Here is a 25,406-nt window from a genome sequence, read left to right on the forward strand (position 1 = left end):
TTGGGAACATAAAATTGCATGCGGGTCTCTGTCCCTCGTTTACTATTTCGTTACTGTGACATAGAACTCTTGATAGAGGAAGTTTAGGCCTTTGCACCTACTCGTGGCACCTGGATTGATAGCAGGGCGTGACTAGATCAGTGCTCTGTTTGGTCCTATGAAGCCATCAACTATGCTTTTGGCTTGTCAGCCACATCTGGGAAAGAATGAAAGAGTCGAGTGTGCTCACCTGTTTTTCCCAACCCAGACTAGGAGGCGACTCTTAAGGGATCCTTCATTGTGGAAATAAACTCAGCACATGCGCTGAATGAATATGTGTGAGTGCGGTGAGCAGGGAAGAACATTCTGAGAAGTTCTGTGTCCCGTTTTTCACTATGCCTAGATATGCCCCTAGAATTCCTGGTTATGATTAATATCACAAATGCACTGGGCCGGCCAGATATTACCCTGATCAACTGGAGAATATGTGTGTATAAATTGTCCTTGTGACTTTGATTTTAATCACTAGGTTTGGGTCCCTAGATACTTATTTCCTTTTAATACTCTGTAAAGAATCAAGTTCTAGAATTTCGAGGCAGAGGTGGTAAAACATGGCTGGAATGACTTCCACCTTGCCCCCAGACTGGGTTGGGTGACTGACTTTGTTATCCACAGTTCCTGAAACATTCCGGGCACCTGGGAAAGTACCTGGAACCGAAGTGTCAAAAATGTTGGAGGGATGGGATGGGATAGTATGGAGAGAGGAGCAAACACTAAATGCCGTGGTGGTTTTAGGGTTCCAAGAACAAATATCGCCAGATAACTTTGAGCCCCAGTCATGTCCCATGGTTACTGTACTTCCGGAATTCATTACTGAAGATGACAAAGATCCCCGGGAACAACATGTAATAAGCTTTGGCGTGCGGGGGCTCCTGGGTGGCTCAGTCGGTTAAGTATCCAACTTCGGCTGAGGTCATGATCTCATGGGTTGTGGGCTGGAGCCCCGCATCAGGCTCTGTGCTGACAGCTCAGAGTCTGGAGCCTGTTTCAGATCCTGTGTCTGCCTCTGTCTGCCCCTCTGCTGTTTGTGCTCTGTCTCTCTCTCTCTCTCTCTCAAAAATAAATAAACATTTAAAAAAATCAATAAGCTTTGGCATGTGTAAGTGTGCATTAAAACCCCCAAGCTGGTCTGTGAGCAGCCTGGTTTCCACATTATATTTCCTAGCCCTGCTCACGGGTGAGAAACTCCTTGAATTCCTTTTCACCGTCATTCATGGGAAGAGCCCTCTGGGTCTTACAGAAACAGAGCAGATGTTGCCAGGAGTGTCTGAGTTATCTCTCCAGACAGTGAGGGCTGTGTGTTCCCCGGGCTGCCTCCAGCAAGCCTGGTGAGGTGGATGGGGCCCATGGGCCAAAGCCTGTCTCGCACTGGGCCGTGGTTTGGAGAGGAACGAGGAGGAGCTGGCCTCCAGCCTGTGGTCAGCCTAGGTGGGGCCATAGGGAGCTGCTTGCAAAAGGTGGGGGCTCTAGAATGCTCGGGGACTCCGGAGGGCAGACGGCGCTCATGCGGGGTCCCCCGGTCCCACTCTGCCCAGGGAATACCATCCCACCAGTATGTGGTGCGGCTACTCTACCATACTCTGAGGAAGCCCGGTGTTAGGGGTAAGGAAGACAAATCTGTGTGCAGAGCTTTTTTTGCAGGCTGCTTTTCTGTCATCACTCGTTTGCTCCTCATGGTGAAGAAGGCAAGCTGTGGTCACCGTCCTCATGTAGTGGAGTCTGTGGATTAAGAATAACTCAGACTTCAGTGTTTAAATTCTTGCTCTGCCATTTCCTAGCCGTCACAACATCTCTGAGCTGCAGTAAGTCCACTTTGTAAGATGTTTGTCTATGAACTAATAAAAATATTCAGACATGGATCTGTTCAGTGGAATTCTGTAAATCACTAGTACCATCCCTGGCACATGGTTGGCACTCAGAAGATGGTAGTTATCGGTGTTAGTTTTATTTATTTTTACTTACGAATACACACCGAAGCTCATCTAGACTAAGTATCTAACCCCTGGTTACCAAGCTGTTAAGTTGGACTTGAGCCCATCCACAAAGTCCTAAAGCTGGGACTCTAAGCACAGAGCAGGATAAGACCTTTACCTTGGCATTTTTTTCCCCATTGTCATGTTTATCCAGTTTCTCAAAAGATGTCTTAGCCTCACAGAAGAGTGACTAGGATTCGTCGGAATGATCGTTCTACTTACAAAAATTTAACCTACCCCCAACTTGTCACAGCCAGGGCTGTTGTATAAAACAAAACAGACACCTGGAGGAAATTACTTCCTGATTTAGGTGAGTAAAGCCAGTCAGCAGTCTCCAGGGCCATTTTCTACCTCCGCAGATTTCTTTTTTTTTTTTTTTTCCCCAGAAGAAAAATTCTGTCTTTTCATTAAGAAGACAACCGTCAGGCAAAAAGGCTCAGAAGTCTGTGTGGATCAGTGACATCCACGAAGCCCTGAAATTATTTGATCTATCTGATACCAAGTGTCTGCATACTTGGCAGAATCGCGATGAATGACTGCTTTTTTCCTTCTGTTCCTGCACTTTTGGCATAATACAATCATAGATAGTGAATAATGGTCCAATTCAGCTCTCGGTTTCTGCATTGATTCCCCCAGAGAAATACAATAAGCCAGTTCTTTGGTTGGCTTCTGATTTTGATTGGCAGAAAAAATAACAGCAGAAAGATTACATTTTGCTTGCATCCTAAATTTTGGAGAACAAAAACCATACTCAAATTATTGCTCAGTTGTTTGATGTTCTCATTTTTAAAAAGAGCTTCCTGGAGGGAAAAATTCTCTTTTTCCTCGGGGAAGAAGTTATAGGTCAGAAAACTTTGCAGTGGGATATCTGCAAGTTGTTGACAGAAGCTTGATGAAAATACTGTGCCAAGGAGCATGTACTTCGAAAGTTTACTGTCTCTTCTTGGGGTCGGTGGGGGGGGGGGGGTCCACAAGGCGTGCAGCTGAAGTAAGTGGGCTTTGAGATAAAGGAGCCTGGCAGTACTCTGTTTGATCTTGGGTAACCTGCTAAAGCCCCGTGCCTCAGTTTCCTCGTTGGTAAAATGGAATCATTATTACCTACCTCACTGGATTTATCCTGTAAATGACAAAAGAGAGAAGTCAGTATAATAAAAATGCTTTCTGGCACAAAGTATAAGTTAGCTCCGTAAATGTTGGCTGTTATTAATATATGATTATTAATATGAGTAGAGGGTTTTTTTTTTTCCCAATGGAAACCTTTTGTCAAATAGAATCTCACATGTAAAAAGAGCTGCTCTGGTCGAAGTGGAGCAGAGAATATATGAAAGCAGGTTGGCTCAACTCCCTTTTTCCACAGCTGCCATCAGCATTCCCCCCACCCCCTCTGCCTGTCCCCTAAACTGCTCCATGGACTCCAGGGCCTTGCCCCCTCAGTGCTATAAAGGGTCCTTGGCTTTTTACAAGAGGATACACTGAGCAGACCTGAGTCATGGGCCTGCCCTGACACGTGTAGTTATAACTCCTTTTTTGCTACTGTTCAGTGTCAGTGGGCAGAAGAATCAAAGAGAAAAAACCAGCCACCTTAGTAAGAAGAGTTCTTCCACTTTGGCCTTCTTCTGAGTCCTCTTTCATCCAAGCTGAATGTCTCCGTCCTTTCTGGCCATTCTTCGTGGAGAGCGGTTGATGGTCATCCTCACATTCTGCCCCTTATCCTGGGAAAACGGCGGTTTCTGTGTGCAGTAGTAGCGTTCACATTCTTCAGTACCTGGTTTTCTAAGTTTGGTGTGGATGACAGTCACCCGAGGAGCTAGGTAGAACTCCAGCTCCCTGGGTCCATCCCCAGAGATTCTGAGTGGCCGGGCGTGGGCGCAGGACCAGCAAAGCTATTTTACTGAACAAGCCTCGGAGCCTGAAGTCCAGTAGCAGCTGTAGTAACTGTGCTGTTCACTGATTGTGAGACCTTGGAGAAGTCATGACCTGCCCCGAGCTCTGTTCCTTCCCTCTCTAGGAAATGAAGGACTTAACAGATCTCCAGGGAACCTTTTCAGGCCCCAAGTTCTGAAGATTGTGCACCATCCTAGCTCTGGTCTGATGAGGGCGCTACAGGGCAACGTCCTTACCTCCCTTGTTCTGAGTGTCATTCTTGTATTAAGACAGGCCAAGATCACATCCATTTTTGTCGCTGCTGTGTCCCAACATTGAGTCACAGGGAGTCTGTTACTGGAAATCTTCTTAGGTGTGCCACTGAGTGGCCATTATTCCTGATTCCTGCTAGTGTGTCATCTTTTGGCTTTAGTGCGGAGGCGAGGTGGGGGGCTTACACTAATCTTATTGAAATAAAAGGGAACAGATGCATGTTAACGATACTTAATGCTCAGAATGCAAATCACAAAAGCATTCTCCAGTCTACTAGATTATAACTTCACTGGAGAAGAGGGGTTATGTCTTCTTCCTTTCCTTTGTCTAGTTTTCCTGGTTGGGGACAGGTTAGTTACCTATTGGACATCTTACCTGAGTGAGGTTAGGTGCCATTTTCTGCCCCCTCTGTGGAGACATTTACCAAAATGCATACCATGACAAGACTATTTCCGTATACTGTCCCATAAGATCAGTTTATGGCAAAAATACATTTAGGCATCATACTATCCTATTATCACTTTGGATATTTCCCAGCGCAAGTAAGCCCAGTAAAGGCTCTGAGAAGTCCCGCAGGCAAGGAAACTGACCACTATTTAGCCCTCTATTTTCCAAACTTAACCTGACCTTGGAAGGTCTCTCTATTAACACCTGTTGGCATTGTTCTTGGAAAGCATCCAGTTTAATGCCAGTGTGGAGGTCTGTATTTTGGAGCACTCATCTCATGCCCCAAAAGAAAGCAGGGAGATTGGGCCAGTATCTTAGGGGAGAAAGCCTGCAGAATTCCTTACCTAACTCTATCTTGGATGCATTTACAGTTGCATACTGCCATTGCACGCTGCCAAAGAGCTGTTAGCTGTGGACAGTGACCTCTTGTAAGAGTAGGATTTGCCCCCTTGTAAAGTGTTTATAATCTCTCTGTGAAATTTCATACGCCCTTGAAAGAAGGGAGAAAGTTTTCTACGGCCAGTTTTGTGCTTTCTTATAGCCATATATGGTACAAGATACAGAAATGGCTTGACCAATTAAAACCAAATCTTTCTCCTGAAGCCTGTTGCTTGGAATTTAGACTAAGTAGTTTGAGAGAGAGGAAGCGGGTGTTTTGAGGGTGATGTGCCTTCAACAAATGAAAGATACAAAATAGGAACGCTTTTTATTTTTAAAGATGTTTTCCTTCAAATGACAGCAAATGATTTATTTCCTTATCCAGCTGAGTTGGGAGGATTTTAAAAATATGCGTAGGACACCTTTTGAGGTGTGAAGTGTGTGGGGGAGGGAGAGAGAGATTTCACGAACTCCCTTTTTAAGACATTACTACGGGTGCGCCTGGGTGGCTCAGTCGGTTAGGCATCTGACTCTTAGTCTTGGCTCGGGTCAACATCCCATAGTCCGTGAGTTCAAGCCCCACGTCATCCAGAGCCTGCTTGGGAGTCTCTTTCTGCACCCCTCCTGCATTCGTGCAGGTGTGCGCGCGCGCGCTCTCTCTCTCTCTCTCTCTCTCACTGTCTCTCAAATAAAACTTTTAAGGTTTTTTTTTAAAGACCTTACTACAAGGTCCTTCTGTCCATAAGCCCAACTATATACTAATATTTCCAGTAAGCCAATCTTTGTTTAGCTTCACCACTTCTTAATGGTGGGATTAGAAAATGTACCTCGTAAAGCTAGAGACACTATAGTGGACGCTGGGTGGGAAAGCGGCACTTTGTGATTTTCGTTGATGCCTCTGTCACTGCTAGGAGAGAAACAGATGATCTCGTTGCCCATTTCTTCACTCTGTTTTATCTAAAAGAAACCAGTGAAGAAAAAAGAATTACCTTGTCATGTATTAAAAAGAAACACGACTATAATGGCTCCAGCTGTCGAGGGCCCCTCCTTCCCCTTCCTCTGGAGTGCAGGAGTCACTGAGGAAGACTGGGAACCCCGCAGCTCACACCGTGAAGAGCTGGCTTCCGTCTAGTGGGAAATGCACTTTCACATTCCGCACATTTCTTTCTGGCCACACCCTTAAGGATCCTGGGGCATTTGGACGCGACCCTTTCAGTGACCTGTTGTGGCAAAATTTCCGCCACAAGTAGAAGTGAAAGCACTCAAAGCACCTCCTAAGTTTCTAGTCTTTTCAGTTCACTTAGCTTTACAGGGAACGATTGGCATCATCCGCCGAGAGGCTAAAGCCGGGCACGCCTGATTTTATTTTATTATTTTCTTAAAGTACTTTTATTTATTTATTTTTTTAGAGAGAGAGAGACAGTGCGAGCAGGGGAGGGTCAGAGAGAGAGGGAGACACAGAATGTGAAGCAGGCTCCAGGCTCTGAGCTAGCTGTCAGCACAGAGCCCAATGTGGGGCTTGAACCCACGAACCGTGGGATCATGACCTGAGCCTAAGTCGGACGCTCAACCGACTGAGCCACCCAGGCGCCCGTGGGCACGCCTGATTTTAATCTCGAGCCCATATGGAGGTATTGAGAGAGGGTAATAGTTTTTATTTGTTTGTTGGTTTTTCCACCAACCATGCTGGGCACCTGCTAGTGCATCAGCCATTCTCGTACATAAGGAAAGTGCGGCTGCTACCCCAGCGCAGACCGGGAAATGTCAGAGACCTCAGAGAAGCCTCAAGGAAAAAGTGATGGCAGCCGTGTGGGAGTTCTGGAGGTTTCCTGGAATGGAAGGTAAAATGGAAGGTCTGGAACCTAAACGGGGGGCGTATGTTGTGTGGTGGGGGAGCAGGGAGGGGACAGTGAGGCATCCTAGTCAGAGCAAACAACTTGGCTGGAGAGCTGATGATGTCCAGTTTAGGGAGGAGGAATTCAAGTGATGTAGTTTGCTTGTCTACTAGGGTCTGTTCAAAAAGGATCTCTGTTCCTTTGAGGCAGAAACTGGTTTCTTAAGGCTGGAGTAAAATAGTACTAATAAAATAATATGCTAACTATATAATGTCATGTGATTCGTTAACCATCAAACTAACAGAGAAACTCTTTATTCAGTTTAGCAAATATTCACGGAGCCCTTTGGCATGTGGCAGTCCTGTGGTAGGAGCTGGGAATCAGGTTTAGGCCATGGTGGGCAGAATTCTGTGTCATTCGCAGCCACATACAATCCGATCTTTTGTCATTGTAGCAAAATAGATCTATGATAATTACCATTTTAACCGTTTTAAAACATACAGTTCCATAACATTAAGTACATCCACCTTGCTGTGCAGACATTACCACCGTCTTCAGAACTTTTTGTCTTCCCCGATTGAAACTATGTCCTCATTGTTGCCCCGTCCCCTCAGCTCCTGGCAGTCATCCCTCTGCGAATTTGCCAGCTCGAGGGACCTCTTAAGTGGAACCATACAGTCTGTCTTTCAGGACTGGCTCATTCCACTTGGCAGAATGTCTTCAAGGTTCATCCATGCTGTAGTGTATGTCAGAATGTTATTCCTTTTGAAGACCGGGATAGTATTTCATTGTATGTATATACGTGTTTCGTGTATCCATGTCCTTATTCAAACAATATCCATTGTTTATCCACCAATGGACACTCGGGTTGCTTCCGTCTTCTGCCATTGTGCATAACGCTGCTATGAGCAGCTCTGTGTGCAAAGAGTACAAATATCTGTTCAAGTCCCTACTTCGCTTCCTTTGGGTATATACCTAGAAATGGAATTGCTGGATCATATTTTAGGTTTAATTTTTTTTTTGAGGAACTGCCATTTTGTTTTCCACAGTGGTTGTAGCATCTTACGTTCCCATGGTGGTGCACAAGGGTACTAATTTCTCCACATCTTCCACAAAGACTTATTTTCTGTTTTGTTTTGTTTTTTCCTGAAGGGGAGGGGATTTGGGTTTTTGTTTCTGGTTTTTTTTTTTAAATAGTAGCTGTCCTAGGAGTGCCTGGGTAACTCAGATGGTTAAGCGTCCAACTTCAGTTCAGGTCATGATCTCACGGTTCATGGGTTCGAGCCCCATGTCGGACTCTGCTGACAGCTCTGAGCCTGGAGCCTGCTTCAAATTCTCTCTCTCTGTCTCCCCTCCCCCTGCTCCCGCTCTGTCTCTTTCTCTCAAAAATAAATAAAAACACTAACAAAAATTTGTTAATAGCTTTCCTAATGGGTATGAAGTGGTATCTTACTGTAGTTTTGACTTGCAGTCTCATGATTAACCATATTGAACATCTTTCCATGTGTATATCGGCCATTTGTATACCTTGTTTGGAGAAATGTCCATTTGCCCATTTTCCCATCAGATTGTTGTATTACTGTTTTTAAGTTATAGGAGTGCTTTATATATTCTAGCCTTCCATTCCTTATCAGATAGGTAAGACTTGCAAGTATTTTCTCCCTTTCTGTAGATTGCCTTTTGACTCTGTTAACAGTGTCCTTTGATGCACTAAACTTTTTCACTTTGATGAAATCCAACTATGGGGCTCCTTTTTTTTTTGCTTGTGCTTTTAGAATCCTTTCCAAGAAGTCATTGCAAATCCAGTGTCCTGAAACTTTTGCACTAAGTTTTCTTCTAAGGCTTATAATTTCGCTCTCACATGTAGGTCTTTGAACCATTTTGAACTAATATGGTATAAGATAAGAATCCAGTTCGATTTTTTTTTTTGCATGTGGTTGTTGTTTGCCCAGTACCATTTGTTGAAATGGTGCCCTGACTTTATTGAACAGTATTGAAGACCATTTGACCATATATACAAAGGTTTATTTGTGGGCTCTCCAGTCTACTCTGTTGGTCTATTTGTCCATCTGCCAGTACCACACTGATTTGACTACTGTAACTTTGTAATAAGTTTTGAAGTCAGGAACTGTGAGACCTCGAACTTTGTTCTTTTGTAAGATTATTTCGGCCGGTTTGGCATCCTTTAAGATTCTATGTGAGTTTTAGGATGGGTGGTTTTATTTCTGCAAAAATCATCATTGGGATTTTGATAGGGATTGTGTTAACAGAGCAATTGTAAAAGTGTTTATGTTGATCATCCTTGTTCTAAGCCGGATGTTCTCAGAGCCTATGAAATGGTGGACACAAGAAGGTTCTGAGGAAGTATGGGCCCCAAACCCAGCTCCTTCTCACTCCATGCCTTGGCACTTTCTGCCCAGTCTCTTTGGTGGTTCTTACACTCCTCCTCCTCTCTCTTTCTATACCTGCAATGATCCTCCCTAAGAGGGATTGGAGAGAAAGCCATGTTTAAGCCCACACCCTTAAGATTAGACATTCTTCAGAGCAGTGCTGAGAGTGCCTCCCTGGCCAGGTTTAAGGAATCCTACCATACCATTGAGTGGATTGAGCGAGGTTCCTGTGCCCCTCTGTGACCTGGTGGCTAACAGAGTTGTAGAGAAATTGATCTGAGCAACTCTGAAAATGGTCTCCAGCCTGTGTGGCTAGAGTCCATGCACTTTCAAAACACACACACACACACACACACACACACACACTCACTCACAACAGGTTTCAGTTATCCTAACAAATTTGAATGCTCAAGATTGACACCTTGACAAATTGTAGGAAATTGCAAACATTTTCCCAGACCCACTTATCAGGTCTTTTCCTGAAGACTACTGAGAGGATTTAGGCAAGGAGATGTTCCCAGGGCAGGTCTGAAATCACAATGGGGGTAAATGCACTCCCCTTGTGCCCGTGGGCCTTGGGATCAGACCACCAACGTCTCCCTAACTGAGAGGCTGGGGACAGAAGGGACTGGGGGCCCGTGTTGGCCTTCTCGAAGGGAGAGAGGAAGAAATGCTTATTTATCTGCCCAAGACAGTATTTTCATTTAGAAAGTATTTTGGTTGCTGTCAGGGAAGGTTAAGGCTGGTTGCCAGAAAAACCAAACTCTTCCCCTCCCCACAGGAGGATTAATGTTCTCCATAAACCCTTTAAAAAAAAAAAAAAAAGCCTTTTCTCTTCTTCAAAGACATCCTGTCTGCAGTGTTTCAAGTGAGACTTTTCCTTCTTGTGGTGGTTTGTCAGTTGGTGGTGGGTGAACCTTGGAAGCTGGTCTTTTAGAACTGAGACATTCAGCCTGCGGGGTACAGTCCCCTCGAGGGTCATAAAATCTGTTCAGGGCCTCGGTGATATAATAAGAGCATGTCCTGATGGTTTTCAGTTTTGCATGTGGATATTTGCATGTTTGTTGGGGGATGTAATGTGTCATTCTTACTGATGAGTGGTCCAAACTTGGAAAAGCCGGCACTTAAAAAAAAAAATTTATTGTTTATTTTTGAGAGAGAGAGGGAGGGGCAGAGAGAAAGGGAAACACTGAATGCCACACAGGTTCCAGGCTCTGAGCTGTCAGCACAGAGCCGATGCAGGCTCGAACTCATAAACAGCGAGATCATGACCTAAACTGAAGTCGGATGCTTGACCGACAGCCACCCAGGCGCCCCCCCCCCAATGCTGTTATTTTTTAAGTGATCTTTGGCTAACCAAGGCCTGGCCATGTTGCCAGTGCTAGGCTAGCCACTCGCAGCAAAATAGCAAAATGCCGTGCTGAACGATTGGCAAATAAATAAGTAAACAAATAAATATAACTCTAAAAAGTAGCCATTTCAGGTTAGTTTTAAACCTCGTCCTTATTTGGGCCTTCTGGTTGGAGGTCTATTTTGTTGATTACATTTTCCAAAAGAACGAATTTAACATAAGTAGGTATTTATAAAATATTTGCTACAGATTTTATATATAAAATAAGCATTTCTTGATATAACGGACAAGTGTCTTCCCCACTTCAGACTTTCCACAGACCTGCGTAAGTTTTGCCAAGTCTGTGATACGTGTGTTTTTGTTTCTTGTTTTCCTTAAACCGGCTCAAATTTTAAATGTATGTCTAATAACCATGAAACTGTTCATTTATATATGGGCAAGTTATCTGTTCTCCTATTGCAATAAAATAAATACATGGCTTTTAAAATATGAAAATATTCATTCATGTGCCATTGAAAATAGGCTCACCTACTACAATGGCCCACATACCATTGCCAGAGAAACACTGATGTTCAGAACATTCTTTTATGTTTTTCCCTTTCCTCCGTCTTAGATTCCTTTGCTCTAAGAAAGGTTTGTATACACGAGAACCGAAACTAGAGCTGTTCCTCATTAGGGAGCTAGGGCTCTTACTTTGGTAGACCTCGCCCACCTTCCCTTCCCCAGGCTCGTGTTCATAGAATACCAGAATTTCTGAATTCACAGGTCCCTCATTCAAGGCTGACTGTCCCTTGACCCAGCCAGTTTTCAGTGACATTTACCAGTCAGCATCCTAAGAGAGCTGTGGAGGGGAATGTTTGAAGGTAACCGCCTGTATGTCAAAGCCCAGAGTAATGACAGAAGTGAGGGTTGCATTCTCTGCCTCAGCCTCGCTGCGCCTCTCAGAGGCTCACTGAGATTTTAATGGGAGCAGAGCGGAAAAGACTCTAGAGAAATAGCTCATCCTTCTTACTAGTGGGGAAACTGAGGCCCAGAAGGGCAAAATGGCACATAGAGGGTCAACTGTTGGTTGATAACAGAGCTTAAGGCTTGGCTCGCCTATCCACTTCTCTCTCATATTTATCTCATTCTCTCAGAAACAACATAAGGACATCTAAGAATCACAAAATCCTGGCGTTAGGAACAACTGTTTTCCAAAGAAAGAGAACAGGCCCCAAGAAACCAAGGTCACTGGTATGAAACCTTCAGGATAATAGGAACATGGCGAAACCACTCATGACCTGGAGCTCCCTTCACTTAAGGGGATTTCTTAATATCCTCATATCCTCAGGCAATCTGGTGCCCTGTAGCCCTGCTCAGGAAACCGCTGTTCTAGAAACCAAACTCAGATCATCTCTACAGTTGACAGCTGGAAGGAAGTAACAAATAGCCTTGAAATGTCCCCATGATTCCATAACCAGGGGAGCTCCGGCTAAATGCCAAATAGAAGTTCTGGAGCTCTCCGTGTCCGGATTGTGTTTTTTGGTTTTGCTGGAGTTTAGGCTGAAGAGTTTTAATAAAACCCTACTGACTCATCAGAAGTCTGTGGCTCTGTTGCCTTAAGCGTGAATTGCGAAAGTCAAAACTATCAGCCTACAATTGGACAGCCATGTTCTGAGTGTTTCCTATGCTCTGGGAGGCTGTAGGATACAGGGATGAGTCAGGGAGGGTGGACCAGGGGGATAGCCAGCCAACCTAGAGCAGAAACGCAACGTGACATTTCACAGAGCATTGGCTCTGTGAAGGGTTCCCAAACGGGAGAGTTCATGGATCCCAACCCTTAGCTGTCATGGTACCTCGTACAGCCCTCTGCAATCCTTTCACTGTTCTGTGCTCTCTTTGGGGCCTGTTGCCTCTTTGGACAGTGAGTTCCTAGAAGCAGAAGCTATATTTTATTCCTCTGTATTCCTAGTTTCTAGAGTATGGAGGTGGCCCTCTAAAATCCTTTTATGGGGAGATACGAGCAGAGTCCTTGGAAAATAGAGTAGGGAAAATGTCAGGCAATGCCAGCCAGGTGGTTCGTTCAGCTTGAAGGTCAGCATGACAGGGAAGGCATTTGAGCAGGGGTTTAAAAGACAAGTAGAAGTAGGAACGAGCCGTTTTGGCCCAGTGTGAGTGAATATATGTCATACCTACATGGTGCGAGCTCTTCCCCACCCTCCCTCCTACCCCCACCCCCAGCCTGGCACCTTGGATCTGAAGGAGACACACATCTTTAGCTTAGTTTGCACATTTCACTTAGATGAGCCAGATGTCTGTTTCACTCCAGATCAGTCTTAAGCTAGTTAGTTGTTGGTTAATTTCTAGCTGTGTATGTTAGTGTTAAAAATACACAGACATTCAGACATACCAGGTAGGAGCATTTGTCAAACCATTTCAAGCAAGCTTTCTAGAAGTAACAAGGAATGTGTGGGAGCAGAGAAGTCCTAACACTCAGTGGAATGTGCCTATGACTTCCTTAGGAAAGAGGGGCACATCTCTGAGTATGTATGATGGGGTTCTTGTGAGGACATTGTTACAGCCTGCCCCAAAAGACCCCCTTTTCTTTAGCTCTAATTTTCTATCAAATGATAATATTTACCAACCTTGTTATTATCATCTGTTCCTCTCTGCTGAAATGAAAATTCCAAGAAGGCAGGGACTTTTGTTTTGCATTGAGGTATCCCAGCCGCCTAAAACAATGCCTGATGTACACACTAAATGAGCGAATGTTGACATGAACGAATATATTGAATGATCAAATGAATGCATACTTTTGCCCCAGATCTGAACCCAGGTTAAGGGGAAGACAGTTGTCCCAGGGGAAGTGGAACTCGGGATTGGAGGTCACCAGTATTTCCTGCAGAGAGCCAGCCTCTGTGGTAGAGGCTGCCTCCTTTCCAGAGGTTGGGCTGCTCTGTGCCCTAAAAAAGACGTCATGAACAAACACTCTTAGCATTTAAGTGCCTCTTGTTTAAATATACCCTTCACCAAAGGAGGTAGCTGTGATACAGTCCCAGGAGCACTGTGTCAGGACACCTGGGTTCGAATCCTAGGTATGTCCGTGTCAGGCTCTGTGGTTTAGGGTCAGTCATTAGCTCTCCCTTGGGCCTCAGTTTCCTCACTTGTAAAAGGGGGAGTGTGAGCCCCTCTTCACATTGTGCCTAGCCCTGCACCTCCTGATACCAGGGACCCTCTGTAAGCAGCACCAGGGCTGGGGAGACCCTCTGGAAGGCCGGCGGTGTGGGTGGGTTCTTGAGCCTGTTTCCAAGCCAGTCTCCAGTTCTCTCCAGGAAGAGATCCAACAGCGCCTCGTGAGTTTTGTTAGGGAGGATGGTGCAGCACCCCCCCCGCTTTGCTCCAAACCCAAATCCCCAGTAAGTCAGGAAGATGTATGTGTTTTAAAACATTGGGCGGTCTGCTTTGGATCACCCTGGAGCTGCGGCTTCCCGGAGCAGCTGGGAGTGAGTGGGGGAAAGCCGCTCCTCTGCAGGGAGCTCTCCCAGCCCGGTGCTCATGTCCCACACAGGGGCCGCCCGCACTCAGCTTCGGCAGCCGTTGACTTTTAAATCATAAAAAGCCGCTCTATACACAGTTTGCTCTGTTGCTAGAAGGCAGCGGAACATAGGTATTAAAAAAAAAAAAAAAAAGACAGAAGAAGCAGCCGTTAATCCCGCCAGGCTTCTGGGCACTGGAGCAGTTGCGGATGACAAAAGTTAATTAGAAACATGAGCAGTTTAACTGAAAACACTTGGAAGGGCAGCCTCTCCGGTCGGAGACTTTTTCCTAGGGAACCGTTACGGGAGAAAGTGGCCGCTGCTAGGTAAGTCATGTCATTGTGACTTTGCAGACAGGGACGTGCTCTGCGGGGACTGAAGTGCTGCATCCTGTCTGTCCCATGCACCGGGCGGGCATGGGGTGTGGTGGCACGGCGCTGGGCTCAGCCGTGACATGCCTTCCCGGCCACTTTCTCTCCGACAGCCGCCCCTACGTGGGTGATAGTAGGGCTCTGAGTGCTCGCGAGGGAGGACATCCCCGACCTCGTTTCTGTGACACAGGCTGCCTCAGCCGGCAGCACTCTAGCTTGGAACCTGCCCTTCTTAGAATCATTCTGATTCTACTTTGCAAATATCTTGAGCCGTTTCTGAGAAGAGAGTCTGGCTGGGGAAATACTCCCTAACTGCCAAAGAGGAGCCCTTGACTTTCAGATAAGCTGTGTGTTTTCATGCCTACGGTGAATCGATGTGCAGTTTATACTCTTAAGCTAAAAAATCGTTTTTCAGTCTCGCCTGAATCATGTCCTTACACCTTTCAAAATGTCAACGTAGGGAAAAACGTCTATGCTTTGAAAGGCCTTAGCAACTTCCTTGGGTAGTTATTCTTCTGTAAAGAGTATGCTTGGTTTCTCTTTCTTTTTTGTCCTGTTTGACGGTCTCTCCTACGTTTTCTTAAAGGTGGCTAATTTTCAGTTACGTCGCTTAACTGGGAAATTGGGTTGTGGGCTGAGTAATTCAAAACAGTATGTATTTCCTACATCTTTCGTGGTGTGGGTTTTTGGGGTTTTTTTTCCTCCAGAAACGTGTGCTTGATGGTGCTTTGCACGTGTTGATGTTAAGATCAATGTGCGTTTGCACAGTAGATCCCAGAATGGGGTGGGGAATGTGAACATGCATGATGGAGAGCAGGAAGAAGTCGAGGTGGGATTTAAAGACGTAAGCACAGGTAGTGCACAGGTGGGCGGTGGGGCTGGCTGAGCACTTGGGCTGAGAGTGCCGAGCTGTGGAACCATGGCTGTCCCTGTGGGTCCACGGGCATAATCGGGTTTCCTTCTCTTCCCCGTCTGTGCAGAACCGTTGGCGAGCCCAGCCTCCTCCCACCCCGGAATGAGTGAAAATGTACCTGTCCCCCTGGAAAGTGGCAGCGGCCCCTCCCCGGCCAACAGCGGCGCCTCCTCCGCCATCCCCCAGCCCGGCGCTGCCTCCAAGCCCTGGCGCAGCAAGTCGGTGAGCGTGAAGCACAGCGCCACGTCGTCCATGCTCTCGGTCAAGCAGCCCGTGCCCGAGGCCCCCAGGCCCGCCCCCGAGGCCATGAAGCCGGCCCCCAACAACCAAAAGTCCATGCTGGAAAAACTAAAGCTTTTAAACAGCAAAGGGGCTTCCAAGGCAGGCGAGGGCCCGGGGTCCCGGGACACGAGCTGTGAGCGGCTCGAGATTCTTCCCAGCTTTGAGGAGAGTGAAGAGATGGAGGCCACCAGCCGCTCGCTGTCCACGGCGGGTCCCACTTCCAACAGCCCCAAGATTGCCCTCAAGGGCATCGCCCAGAGAACTTTTAGCCGGGCGCTGACCAACAAGAAGAGTTCCCCGAAAGGCAACGAGAAAGAAAAGGAGAAACAGCAGCGGGAGAAGGAAAAGGAGAAGAGCAAGGACCTCGCCAAGAGAGCCTCTGTGGCAGAGAGGCCGGACTTCAAAGAGGGGCCGAAAGAAGACCCCAGTGGGGCAGCGGTGCCCGAGATGCCAAAAAAGTCCTCCAAGATCGCCAGCTTCATCCCCAAAGGGGGCAAGCTCAACAGTGCCAAGAAGGAGGCTGCCGCCCCCTCGCACAGTGGGATACCAAAACCGGGCGCGAAGAGCACGCCCGGCAAATCGCCAGGTGCCCTTGCCCCTTCCAAGGAGGGGGAGCGGAGCCGGGGCGGGAAGCCGAGCTCGGGGCTCCCCCAGCAGAGGCCCCAGCTGGACGGCCGGCACTCCAGTTCCTCCTCCAGCCTGGCGTCCTCGGAAGGGCGAGGCCCCGGGGGGGCCAGCCTCAACCACAGCATCAGCAGCCAGACCGTCGGCGGGTCCGTCGGGACCACCCAGACCACAGGGAGCAGTACCGCCAGTGTTCAGCTACCTCAGCCCCAGCAGCAATACAGCCATCCCAACACTGCCACCGTCGCGCCTTTTCTGTACAGGTAGGTGCGGCCGCCCACCGGCCTGCTCGCCACCCTTGCAGGGCCCTGGGTGGAGAGCCTTTCTGGTAGATTCCAGGTCTTTGAGGGCAGGAATCGGCCTGCCCTCCGGGAACGTGAAAGCTAACAGCTAACGTACCCCTCGATGAGCTCCTGAAGGAGCCGTACACGTGCTCTCCAGGGAACAACTCCTACACCGTGGCCTGGGGGAGGGTGGGCGAAGGCTAAAGACAGGAAGCAAAATTCCAGAACGAGGAGGAGTCAGCTGGCCAGGCGCGTGGGGACTCAGGGGCGTCTCCAAAGCAGCCGCAGCAGGAGCAGACGCAGGAAGGGTGGTTAGTATCCCTCAGCGTGACCGGCCCCAACATCAGTCCTCACGTTTTCGGAACGTACTTTAAAAAATGAAAAACACACGTCACCTTGCTGAAGAGCGAAGAGCTCTTCTCACAGAGGCGTTCACCTTGAGCTTCCAGAGCCTCACCGGTGCTTCCACGTCGCACGTGTTAAGTATTTTTTCAGTCCCTGCTAGAACCTTTTGTGAGGACAGCGGCGTGACGGAGCAGGGTAGTGAGAGGAAGGGAGGGAGGGATCGTTTTTTTTTTTTTTTTTTAATTTTTTTTGAAGTTTATTTTGCGGAGGGGAAGAGGGGCAGAGAGAGGGAGAGAGAGAATCCCAAGCAGGCTCTGCACCAACGGTACGTGGGAAGCCTGACACGGGGCTAGAACTCATGAGCCGCGGGATCGTGACCTGAGCTGAAATCAAGAGTCGGACGCTTCACCGACTGAGCCACCCAGGCTCCCCAGGAAGGGATCAGTTCTAGGAGAACAAAAGAACCAGGTTATATTGAGGAGACAAGCCTGCATGTTTGCTTGTCTGGCTCCATTCTGTCCATTATCTGTCCCTCAGTCTCTCTCTCCATAGGATGGTGGGCGGCCGCGTGGAGCCAGGCGCCGCTTGCCCTGTGTGCCTGGGGCCTCGTGAGAGCCTCTGACCGCCCCGCCTGCACCGCGCACCTTTGGGGGATGGTGGACACGGGCTCTGGGTGGTACCGGGCCCACAGGCACGAGTCCTGTCCTCTCGCATTGCTCTAAGGGAGACCAGAGCTTTGCTCACCATGCCCAACTTGATCCTGTACTTGAGATGTGAAGTACACTTGGCCCCTCTGCATAGCTGAATGTCACTAATACCTCTGCATAGCAAAAGGGGCCTGACGATTGAATGCCATGTTCTAGACACTTACTATACAGCCTCTGCCCTAAGTATATCCCCATCTGCACTGTACACACACACCCGTATGCCCATAGGCATGGACATACAATGACGGTCACGTCCAAGAATGGACACAAGGTCACATACATATATAAAATGCTAGTGTGCATATGCACACATATATTTACACACCTGTTTGTATGCATAGACTCATGCTCATGCTTTGAGCTCCCTGTGTCTGTATGGATACCCCCTCTCCCCCGCCTGAGTTGTGTTCTCCTGAGCTTTGTTACCATGCCTGCCAATAGTGGGTGGAAAGTCTGGCCTGAGCGATTCAGAGTAAAGCCAGAGAGGCAGTGCCGGGCTTCTCTTTGTCCTATCCCGCTTTCCTTCTCTTCTGCTTACCCTCCCCTTTGGCAGGGGTCATGCCCAGACTTTTTAATTGGGAGAAGGCCATCTTTTTATTACATTGAGTCATTAGCTCAGCTAACCGTTGGAGAAGAGCGCCAGGGCTTTGAGATAATGACTCAGCACTCGTCTCCGTGCAGGGCTTTTAATACGGTTGTTCTCTGAACCATGGATGCAGCTGAATTGCTCCCCATGAAATTTCTATCATTCCAATAACATTAATAGTCTCGAGGTAATGCACATTCAAGCTACTGCTTGCAGAGTCTTGATTTGCATTTTCGAAATTAAAATATATGATGGTGTTTGGACACCATCCACTTCTCTCTTTTATCTGGAATCATTTGAAAGATTCTAAAACATTTAGCCTCTTAAAATTTCAAGCTTCTCTGTGAGAGGAAAACTCTTAACGAAAGAGCAAATGTCTGAGAAATAGAGAACGAGAAAATGGCATGTGTCTCTGTCAAGCTGTATTTTAATGGCGTGTTCACCCTGTGCAATGTCCCTCTGGCCCCTCTGATGTGCCTTTCCTTCTCAGGTGAGCCAGGATGGGAGTCAAGACACCTGGGCTCTGTCTTTAATTAGCTTGCAACTCCCTGGGTAGTCTGGGGCCCCTCCCCGTGGGGACAGCTATGGAGCACATAGCACATGTGTGCAGAGACCCTGCTAAGGCTTGTCATGCCTTCACACGTATAATCATCCCCGAGGCTCCAAGAGCTAGCTACGTTTGAGATCCCAATTCTTTAGGTGAGCAAACTGAGGCTTAGAGCACTTAAATAAACTGCACCAAGTCCAGAGCTAATAGCTAGAAGAGTAAGTGTATAAACCCAAGTCTGTCTGACTAGAGGGGCCAAGGTCTTAAGCGCGAAACAGCCTTGGCTCTCGGAATCAGTGCATCTCTCTGAACCTCATTGTCTTCATCTGCAGAACAAGGAGATTAGATGAGATGAGAGGAGTGACCCCCTTGGGCTCTAAAATTCTCTCAAGTTCATGGCTTACTCTAGAGAACTTGCCATGCTTCCCCCTCCCCAGAACCTGCCGATGTTCGTGATGTTACCAACGCATAGAAGAAAGATAAGTCATCTTTTTAAGTCATGCTGAATGAATTGCATTAATTCAGAAGTGACATGGACATGTATCACTTTACACCTGTTTGAGTCCTATCACATGTGATTCTTGTGGCAGCCAGTAGAGGTCGCTGTTGCTAGCCCCACTGTACAAATGAGGGCCCTGAGGCTCACAGATGCAAGTGACTTCTCAGATGTGCAAAGCTGCCTGCAGCCAGCGAAATGATCAGACTCCAAGTCTAATGCTCCTTTAGTGCCCAGCATCTTTCTAGACTTCAACATCTCTCATTTATCCACCCCATACACCCTGCTTGGGGGCCTGCTCTGCATGTGAACTTGAACAGCTTGAGTTCTTACATGTACACGTCAAAAGAGCCAGGCTTTGCCTTCAAAGAGCTCTCTAGTTGAGGGAAGATTTATTAATTAGACCACACTGTAGTACATTGGTGTCAGGAGAGTAAGAGTACTGTAGACACACACAGGTGGAGCGCTCAGCTAGGAGAGTCAGGGAAGGTTTCCCAGCCAACATGACGTGGGCAGATTGGGAGCAACGGCAGGAATAGAGGAAAAGAGCCTTTAGGCACAGGTCACAGTAACCACAAAGGCCAAACCATTAAGGGCATGATGTGCTCTAGGAATGGAGAGGAAACAACCAGTAGAAGAGGAAACGTGGCAGGGTGGCACGAGACAGGGCTGAAATGAAGGAAGAAGCCCAGTGTGGGGCATTGTCTACCACAGGAAGGACTTTAGACCTTACTCTGGGCCGCGGAAACCATCGGGGGCCTTTAATCAGAGGGTGATGTGATCGTATCAGTATCACAAAAATCAGTGGAGGGTGGTATGGGGAGTAGACTGGACCTACAGACAGTCTAGAATAGAGGTCCCACACTCAATGTCTGATTCCGACCCAAAAGCTAACGTAAATGAGTGGCTGGGGCGTCCTAGACTCTGGAGGGAGCAGCCGTCACTTGGCACCAGCAGGTGGCGCCCTGCAAGAAAGTCAGGCTAGACTCTTGTTTTCCCTGAAAGTGAAGACGAGAAACAGACGAGGCAGAAATCCAGATATATCTCGGGAAATCTCCCAGTTTTAAAATCTTGAAATGAATTCAGAAAGCTTCAAAATACTGCACAGACCAATAAGAATCTGCGGGCTGGTTTCAACACCTGGCTGCCATTTGCAGTGTACCTGTTTACAAAGTGCTAATAGGGCAGAGATGATGAGAGCCTGGGCTCTGGCCAGTGGGTCAAGAGGAACAGCAGGAGTCCAAAAATCCTCAAAGGCTGGGGGTTGCAGGATTTGGAACCGATGGCTTCATTAGGAGGGCAAAGATGGGGAAGGATGGATGACTTGAGGTTCCTCAGTATACCCCCACATTTAAGACAGTCCATGTTCTTGGCAAACACTTACTTCATAGCGAGTGAAATCCAGTTGAATGAGTTCAGGATGCTAATGAATTACTAAAGCTACACCCAGGGTTAGGCATCTGAGTGTAATTACACATTTGCATGCCGCGCCTAAGTCAGCCAAGGCAGTTGGGGCAAGAACACATTGCATGAAGCAGTTGCCTTGATTTGCTTGACAAATAAAGGCCCAGAGAAGGTTTGGGGAAGTACAGATTTCAGTCAAGTGTTGAAATCATGATCAATGAGACCTTTCATCTCCGAAGATCTGAGCTGTGAATCAGAGACGCAGAGGGCAAACACACCTGCTTGGCATCCACTCCTGACTGGTTTTGTAGTCACCTTTCCAGAGAGAGCCCTGTCAGGAGGATGGGTGGGGGTGGGGGGTGCCCACAGGGCTGTCAATGGAGTCATCTTTATGCTTGACTAGCTGACATTGCTGAGTACTTAGAAGTTGCTCTTTGGCATAGGTTAAATGATCCAAACCATGCAGTACTCTCCAGCATATTTCTGACCAGACCTAGCTCCCTGAGGGGGATTCAGAGAAGCATTCCCCAGTGAGGGATTGCAGACCCTCCATTTGGGCAATGAATATTTTATCTTTTACAGTTCGGTGGCTCTCTCCGTTTCTAGGACATTGTTCCACATGTGCTGATGAATTATTTAGAGTCAGGCTGCCGGTCCACTCTGGTCTGAAGCGTCTTGTTGAAGGGGGCAATGGCGTGTGCTGTGGCCAGACCACAGCGGTCCAGATGTGGCAGCTACTGCTTGTGACAAGTGTGTCTGCTTTGGTTTGTGTGTGAAGGTCCCAGACAGACACCGAAGGGAATGTAACTGCTGAATCCAGCTCCGCGGGCGTGAGCATGGAGCCCAGCCACTTCACCAAGAGCGGACAGCCGGCTTTGGAAGAACTCACTGGTGAGTATGGAGCCCCAGAAAGTCTGTGTCTGTTGGTGATAAGACTTCCCGTATAACCACGCAGCCCGATTAGAGTCGCCCTACTGTTCCACTGGTCGATAACCTAAACAAGTCCATTTTTATATTACTGTTTTCCGTCTTCTCTTTCTTCCTTGTCCTCTCTCACAGGCTACTCCCGTGTCCCGAGAATTTTAAGTAAGTCTCTTACTTATTGGCAAATCCTATTTTGATACCTATTCCATTTCATTCATGTAGGGGACCTGGGCTGCTCCGACACTTAACTTTGAATCTCTCCTTGTTTACTCCTCAGATAAAGTCACTTCCAAACAAGATCTGAAATTATCACCTCTTGTCTTTTTTTTTCTTTCCTGTATGGAAGCACTGATTGAAAATCCGATCTTGTCATCCTCCGTTAATCGGAAAGGAGAACACAGCAGGCTGCTTTTACCAAAAACAAACACACCAGAATTTTATTTAAGTTTAACCTAGACGGTGACGATTAAAGGGCTTTTATGTTATATGAAAACATAAAACCCACAGTTGCCATGTAGCTAATTCCATGGTATTGATTTATTAAGGTTATAAACCCGTCACACCCTTCAAGAAGAAAAGTTAGCGTGTGAGTCAGCATTCCCACCGTGCCGCACTCTGAGTTCCTACCACCTCTGTCTGTCTGCCCCGCTCCCCACCTCTGTGTCCTGTGTTCCAGCAACTTCACATCAGGGAAGTGAGTGGGAAACCACATATTTATCAGTGGTTGTGTTATTCTTCGCATATCTTACCACTTCCAGGGTTGGCTTAAAAATTGAATCCATGTTTCAAATCCATTTATTAGACTAAATATCCATGACCACACCATATTAATAGGCCCATTACAGCTGCGGAGCTGGTCTGCAGCCCACGTGAGGGGATCGTACCATCTCACCATTAGCTCTGAGTATTAATTTCAGAGGGTCTGAGCGATTTAACTGTTTCCTTCTGGTTCTGCTGGCCGGGCACGATGAGGCAGAGGTTTCAAGCCATTGAGAAGTGATCCATCTTGCAGTGGTTCAGGACCCCACATTTGGGATTGATTTTGTGCTTCCTTCTCTCCAAGCTTTGTAGCCTCCTTGCATATGAGGACATGGATACCCAGGGAAAGGGCCCGCTACGAGAAGGGTGTGGCGTTCAGTGACTCCTCGGGTCTCCGCACACATTCCAGACTGTGTTCTCGTGTGCACACATCAAAAGAGCCAGGCCAGTGCTAGAGAGCCCGGCATCTGTCAGACGTGTGTCCCGGGGAGCGGTATGGATTTGTGTCAGACTCTGAAGCTCTGCAGAATTCTCATTTGAAAAGCAAAAGCAGCGTCCAGAGAACATTCCCTATCATACTTAAATTTCAGAGTGACAGATTACAGCCTGCGATCCTTCCCCATTGTTTCTTTTTCCCCATGTGCCTTCTCTGCCTCAGGCCTGTAAAGGCAAGGAAGATCTCAGAAAACCTGAGATGCTGTCGTTGGTTTGGGGGACAGGACCTGTGCACCAGTGCTGCCCAATTGAAGCACTCTGGTCTTCATGAAGTCCAATGGCATGGTTGCTGATGGGAGCAACCTGGGAACCTGATGGGAGCATGGTTCCCCCCTCCCTTCCTTCTTTGCTTTCTCTTTCTCTCTCTCTCTCTTTCCTTCCTTCTTTCTTTCTTCCTTCCTGTCTTTTTTTTTTTTTTCCTGAGCGGAATTTCTTAAGAGTGGCTTTACATTCAAGCAGTAGAAATCACATGTGTGACTCTACTGTGAAGTATTTTATGGAGAGCACGGATAGTAGTACAAGGTTGAATTAACCTATCCATAGCCGATCCCTTGAAGTGACAATGAGTAGCAGGTGTATTTAGAAATGTACATTTATGGGGCGCCCGGGTGGCTTAGTCGGTTGGGCGTCCGGCTTTCACTCAGGTCATGATCTCGTAGTTCGTGGGTTCGAGCCCCGCGTCGGGCTCTGTGCTGACTGCCAGCTCAGAGCCTGGAGCCTGTTTCAGTCTGTGACTCCCTCTCTCTCTGACCCTCCCCTGCTCACGCTGTCTCTCTCTCTCTCTCTCTCTCTCCCTGAAATAAATAAAACATTAAAAAAAAAAAAAAGAAATGTACATTTGTGACACTGAGTGCTTAGTTCCGCCCCTCCTTAGGAGGGGCATTAGGTGGATTTTCCCATGGTGCTTTCTTATTTGTATAACATTATAGTTGAGACCTTATAACTTGGATCATAGAGTCAGAAGGAAGCACACACACGTGTTTATTATCCAATCCATGAATCCCTTGTGTCCTTCACTGACAAACTGTCCTTCAGTCTCTGCTTGCATAATGTGACAGGAAATTACCTCTTCATAAGGCAGCCCTTCCATTTTTTTGTTGGCTTTCACTAGTAGCAGAAATTCTTTATTCTTTCATTTCTAATCACAGGGTGTAATCCATCCTCTCGTTGCCCACTGCTAATTTCCATTCTTTGTCACACAACAGCTTCTCCCTTAAACCTCCTCCCTGCAAGTGAAAATCCTGGACTCCCTTCATGTTCCTCTTGCGACACCCCGACACCCTCCAAAGTCAGCTCCAGTTGGTGAGAATGTGGTGTTCTCTCCCTCATGGCCGGTGGCCCAAGGGAGGGTGGACCTTGTGAATGCAGGAGAACTGCAGATGGACATGGAATAGCCTAAGACCTCTAGAGGAGCAGAAGGGGCCTCCATTTCCACGGGAGCACAGCCGTGTTTTTATTCTGTTCTGGCTGTGAGTCGGCTCACATCTTTGCTCAGGTCGCACAGCATCTGAGGAGGCAGAAATGGCAGTTGAGAATGTGATCACCTGAGCAAGGAGGGTGGGTCCTGGTGTGCATTTCTGCACTGCTCTTGGACTCTTGTGTGTGTCGTGCTCGGGTGGAGGGGGGAGCAGACGTTTCCCAGCACAAAGCTCCCTGCCCCCAACAAGGGAAACAGGAAGCTCAAATTCAGCAAGCCCTCATTTTGTGCCAGGCATATCGTAAGCATCCTCACGCGACCCTCCTGCTGCCCCTTTCAGAGGAGGTTTTTATCCCCATTTGACAGATGACGTTCAGAAAGGACAAAATGACTTGCTCGAAGTCAAGGGCCAGTAGGTAGCCATGCCGGGATGTCGAAACACAGATAGTCCGTGCTTTTTCTTTCAGCCCTACGCTAACCAAACATTTTTGGACAATTAGTATTTCTCAGGCAACTGCAGATTTGTGTGAGAATTACTAAAAGTAAGGCTGAGATACCCTCCCATCTCAAAGGCCTTTTGAATTTCTAAAAGAGAGTTAACAGGTGAACATGTCAATTAGGACAGACATGGAGAAATAGGTAAAATTATGATATTTTTATAGGTGATTAATTAATTTGAAAACTTGTGCCTGGATTTGGCTTCATTTATTTGTTTATTTTAAGTTTATTGAGAGAGAGAGCACAAACACGCACATGTACATGGGGAGAGGGGCAGAGAAAGAGAGAGAGTCCCAACACAAGGCTCGGTCCTGCCAACTGAGATGAAATCAAGAGTCGGAAGCTTAACTGACTGAGCCACCCAGGCGCCCCTAGGTTTAGCTTTGATAAATATTTATTGCAGAACCTAGAGCTGTCCAAAGGATCAGTACCTTTTTGGCCTTCCTATAATAGAATGTGGCCAAAGTGACAGCAAAAAATACTTACTGGATAGGCCTGGAGATAGAGGCAGTTACATTCTTCCAGCGCCATGCAGGAAGGGAAGTAAACATTCATCACTGCTTTTATTTGAAAACACACACATATATGTATCTTTAAAGAATTGGGTGGGAAATGCAAGCCTGGACCACTTTTCAGATAAGAGAAAAATGCCTTCCAACTTTCCCTTGGTTCAAAAGGGGGAGAAAATTG

General features: G+C 47.3%; 1 protein-coding gene across 5 annotated transcripts in view; it reads left to right on the top strand.

The window, feature by feature from the left end:
- Positions 1-25,406, top strand: part of NAV2 (neuron navigator 2) — a 399,681-nt gene that overhangs the window by 209,008 nt on the left and 165,267 nt on the right. For all 5 annotated transcript variants that reach the window (XM_039236776.1, XM_039236778.1, XM_039236779.1 and 2 more), the window contains exons 7-8: positions 15,416-16,517; positions 21,402-21,514. In XM_039236776.1, the coding sequence (XP_039092707.1) occupies positions 15,416-16,517; positions 21,402-21,514 (1,215 nt within the window). The remainder of the gene's footprint in view (positions 1-15,415; positions 16,518-21,401; positions 21,515-25,406) is intronic.

Source organism: Hyaena hyaena, unplaced genomic scaffold (assembly GCF_003009895.1).
Source record: "Hyaena hyaena isolate Hyena2069 unplaced genomic scaffold, ASM300989v1 scaffold_116, whole genome shotgun sequence".
Lineage (NCBI taxonomy): Eukaryota > Metazoa > Chordata > Mammalia > Carnivora > Hyaenidae > Hyaena > Hyaena hyaena.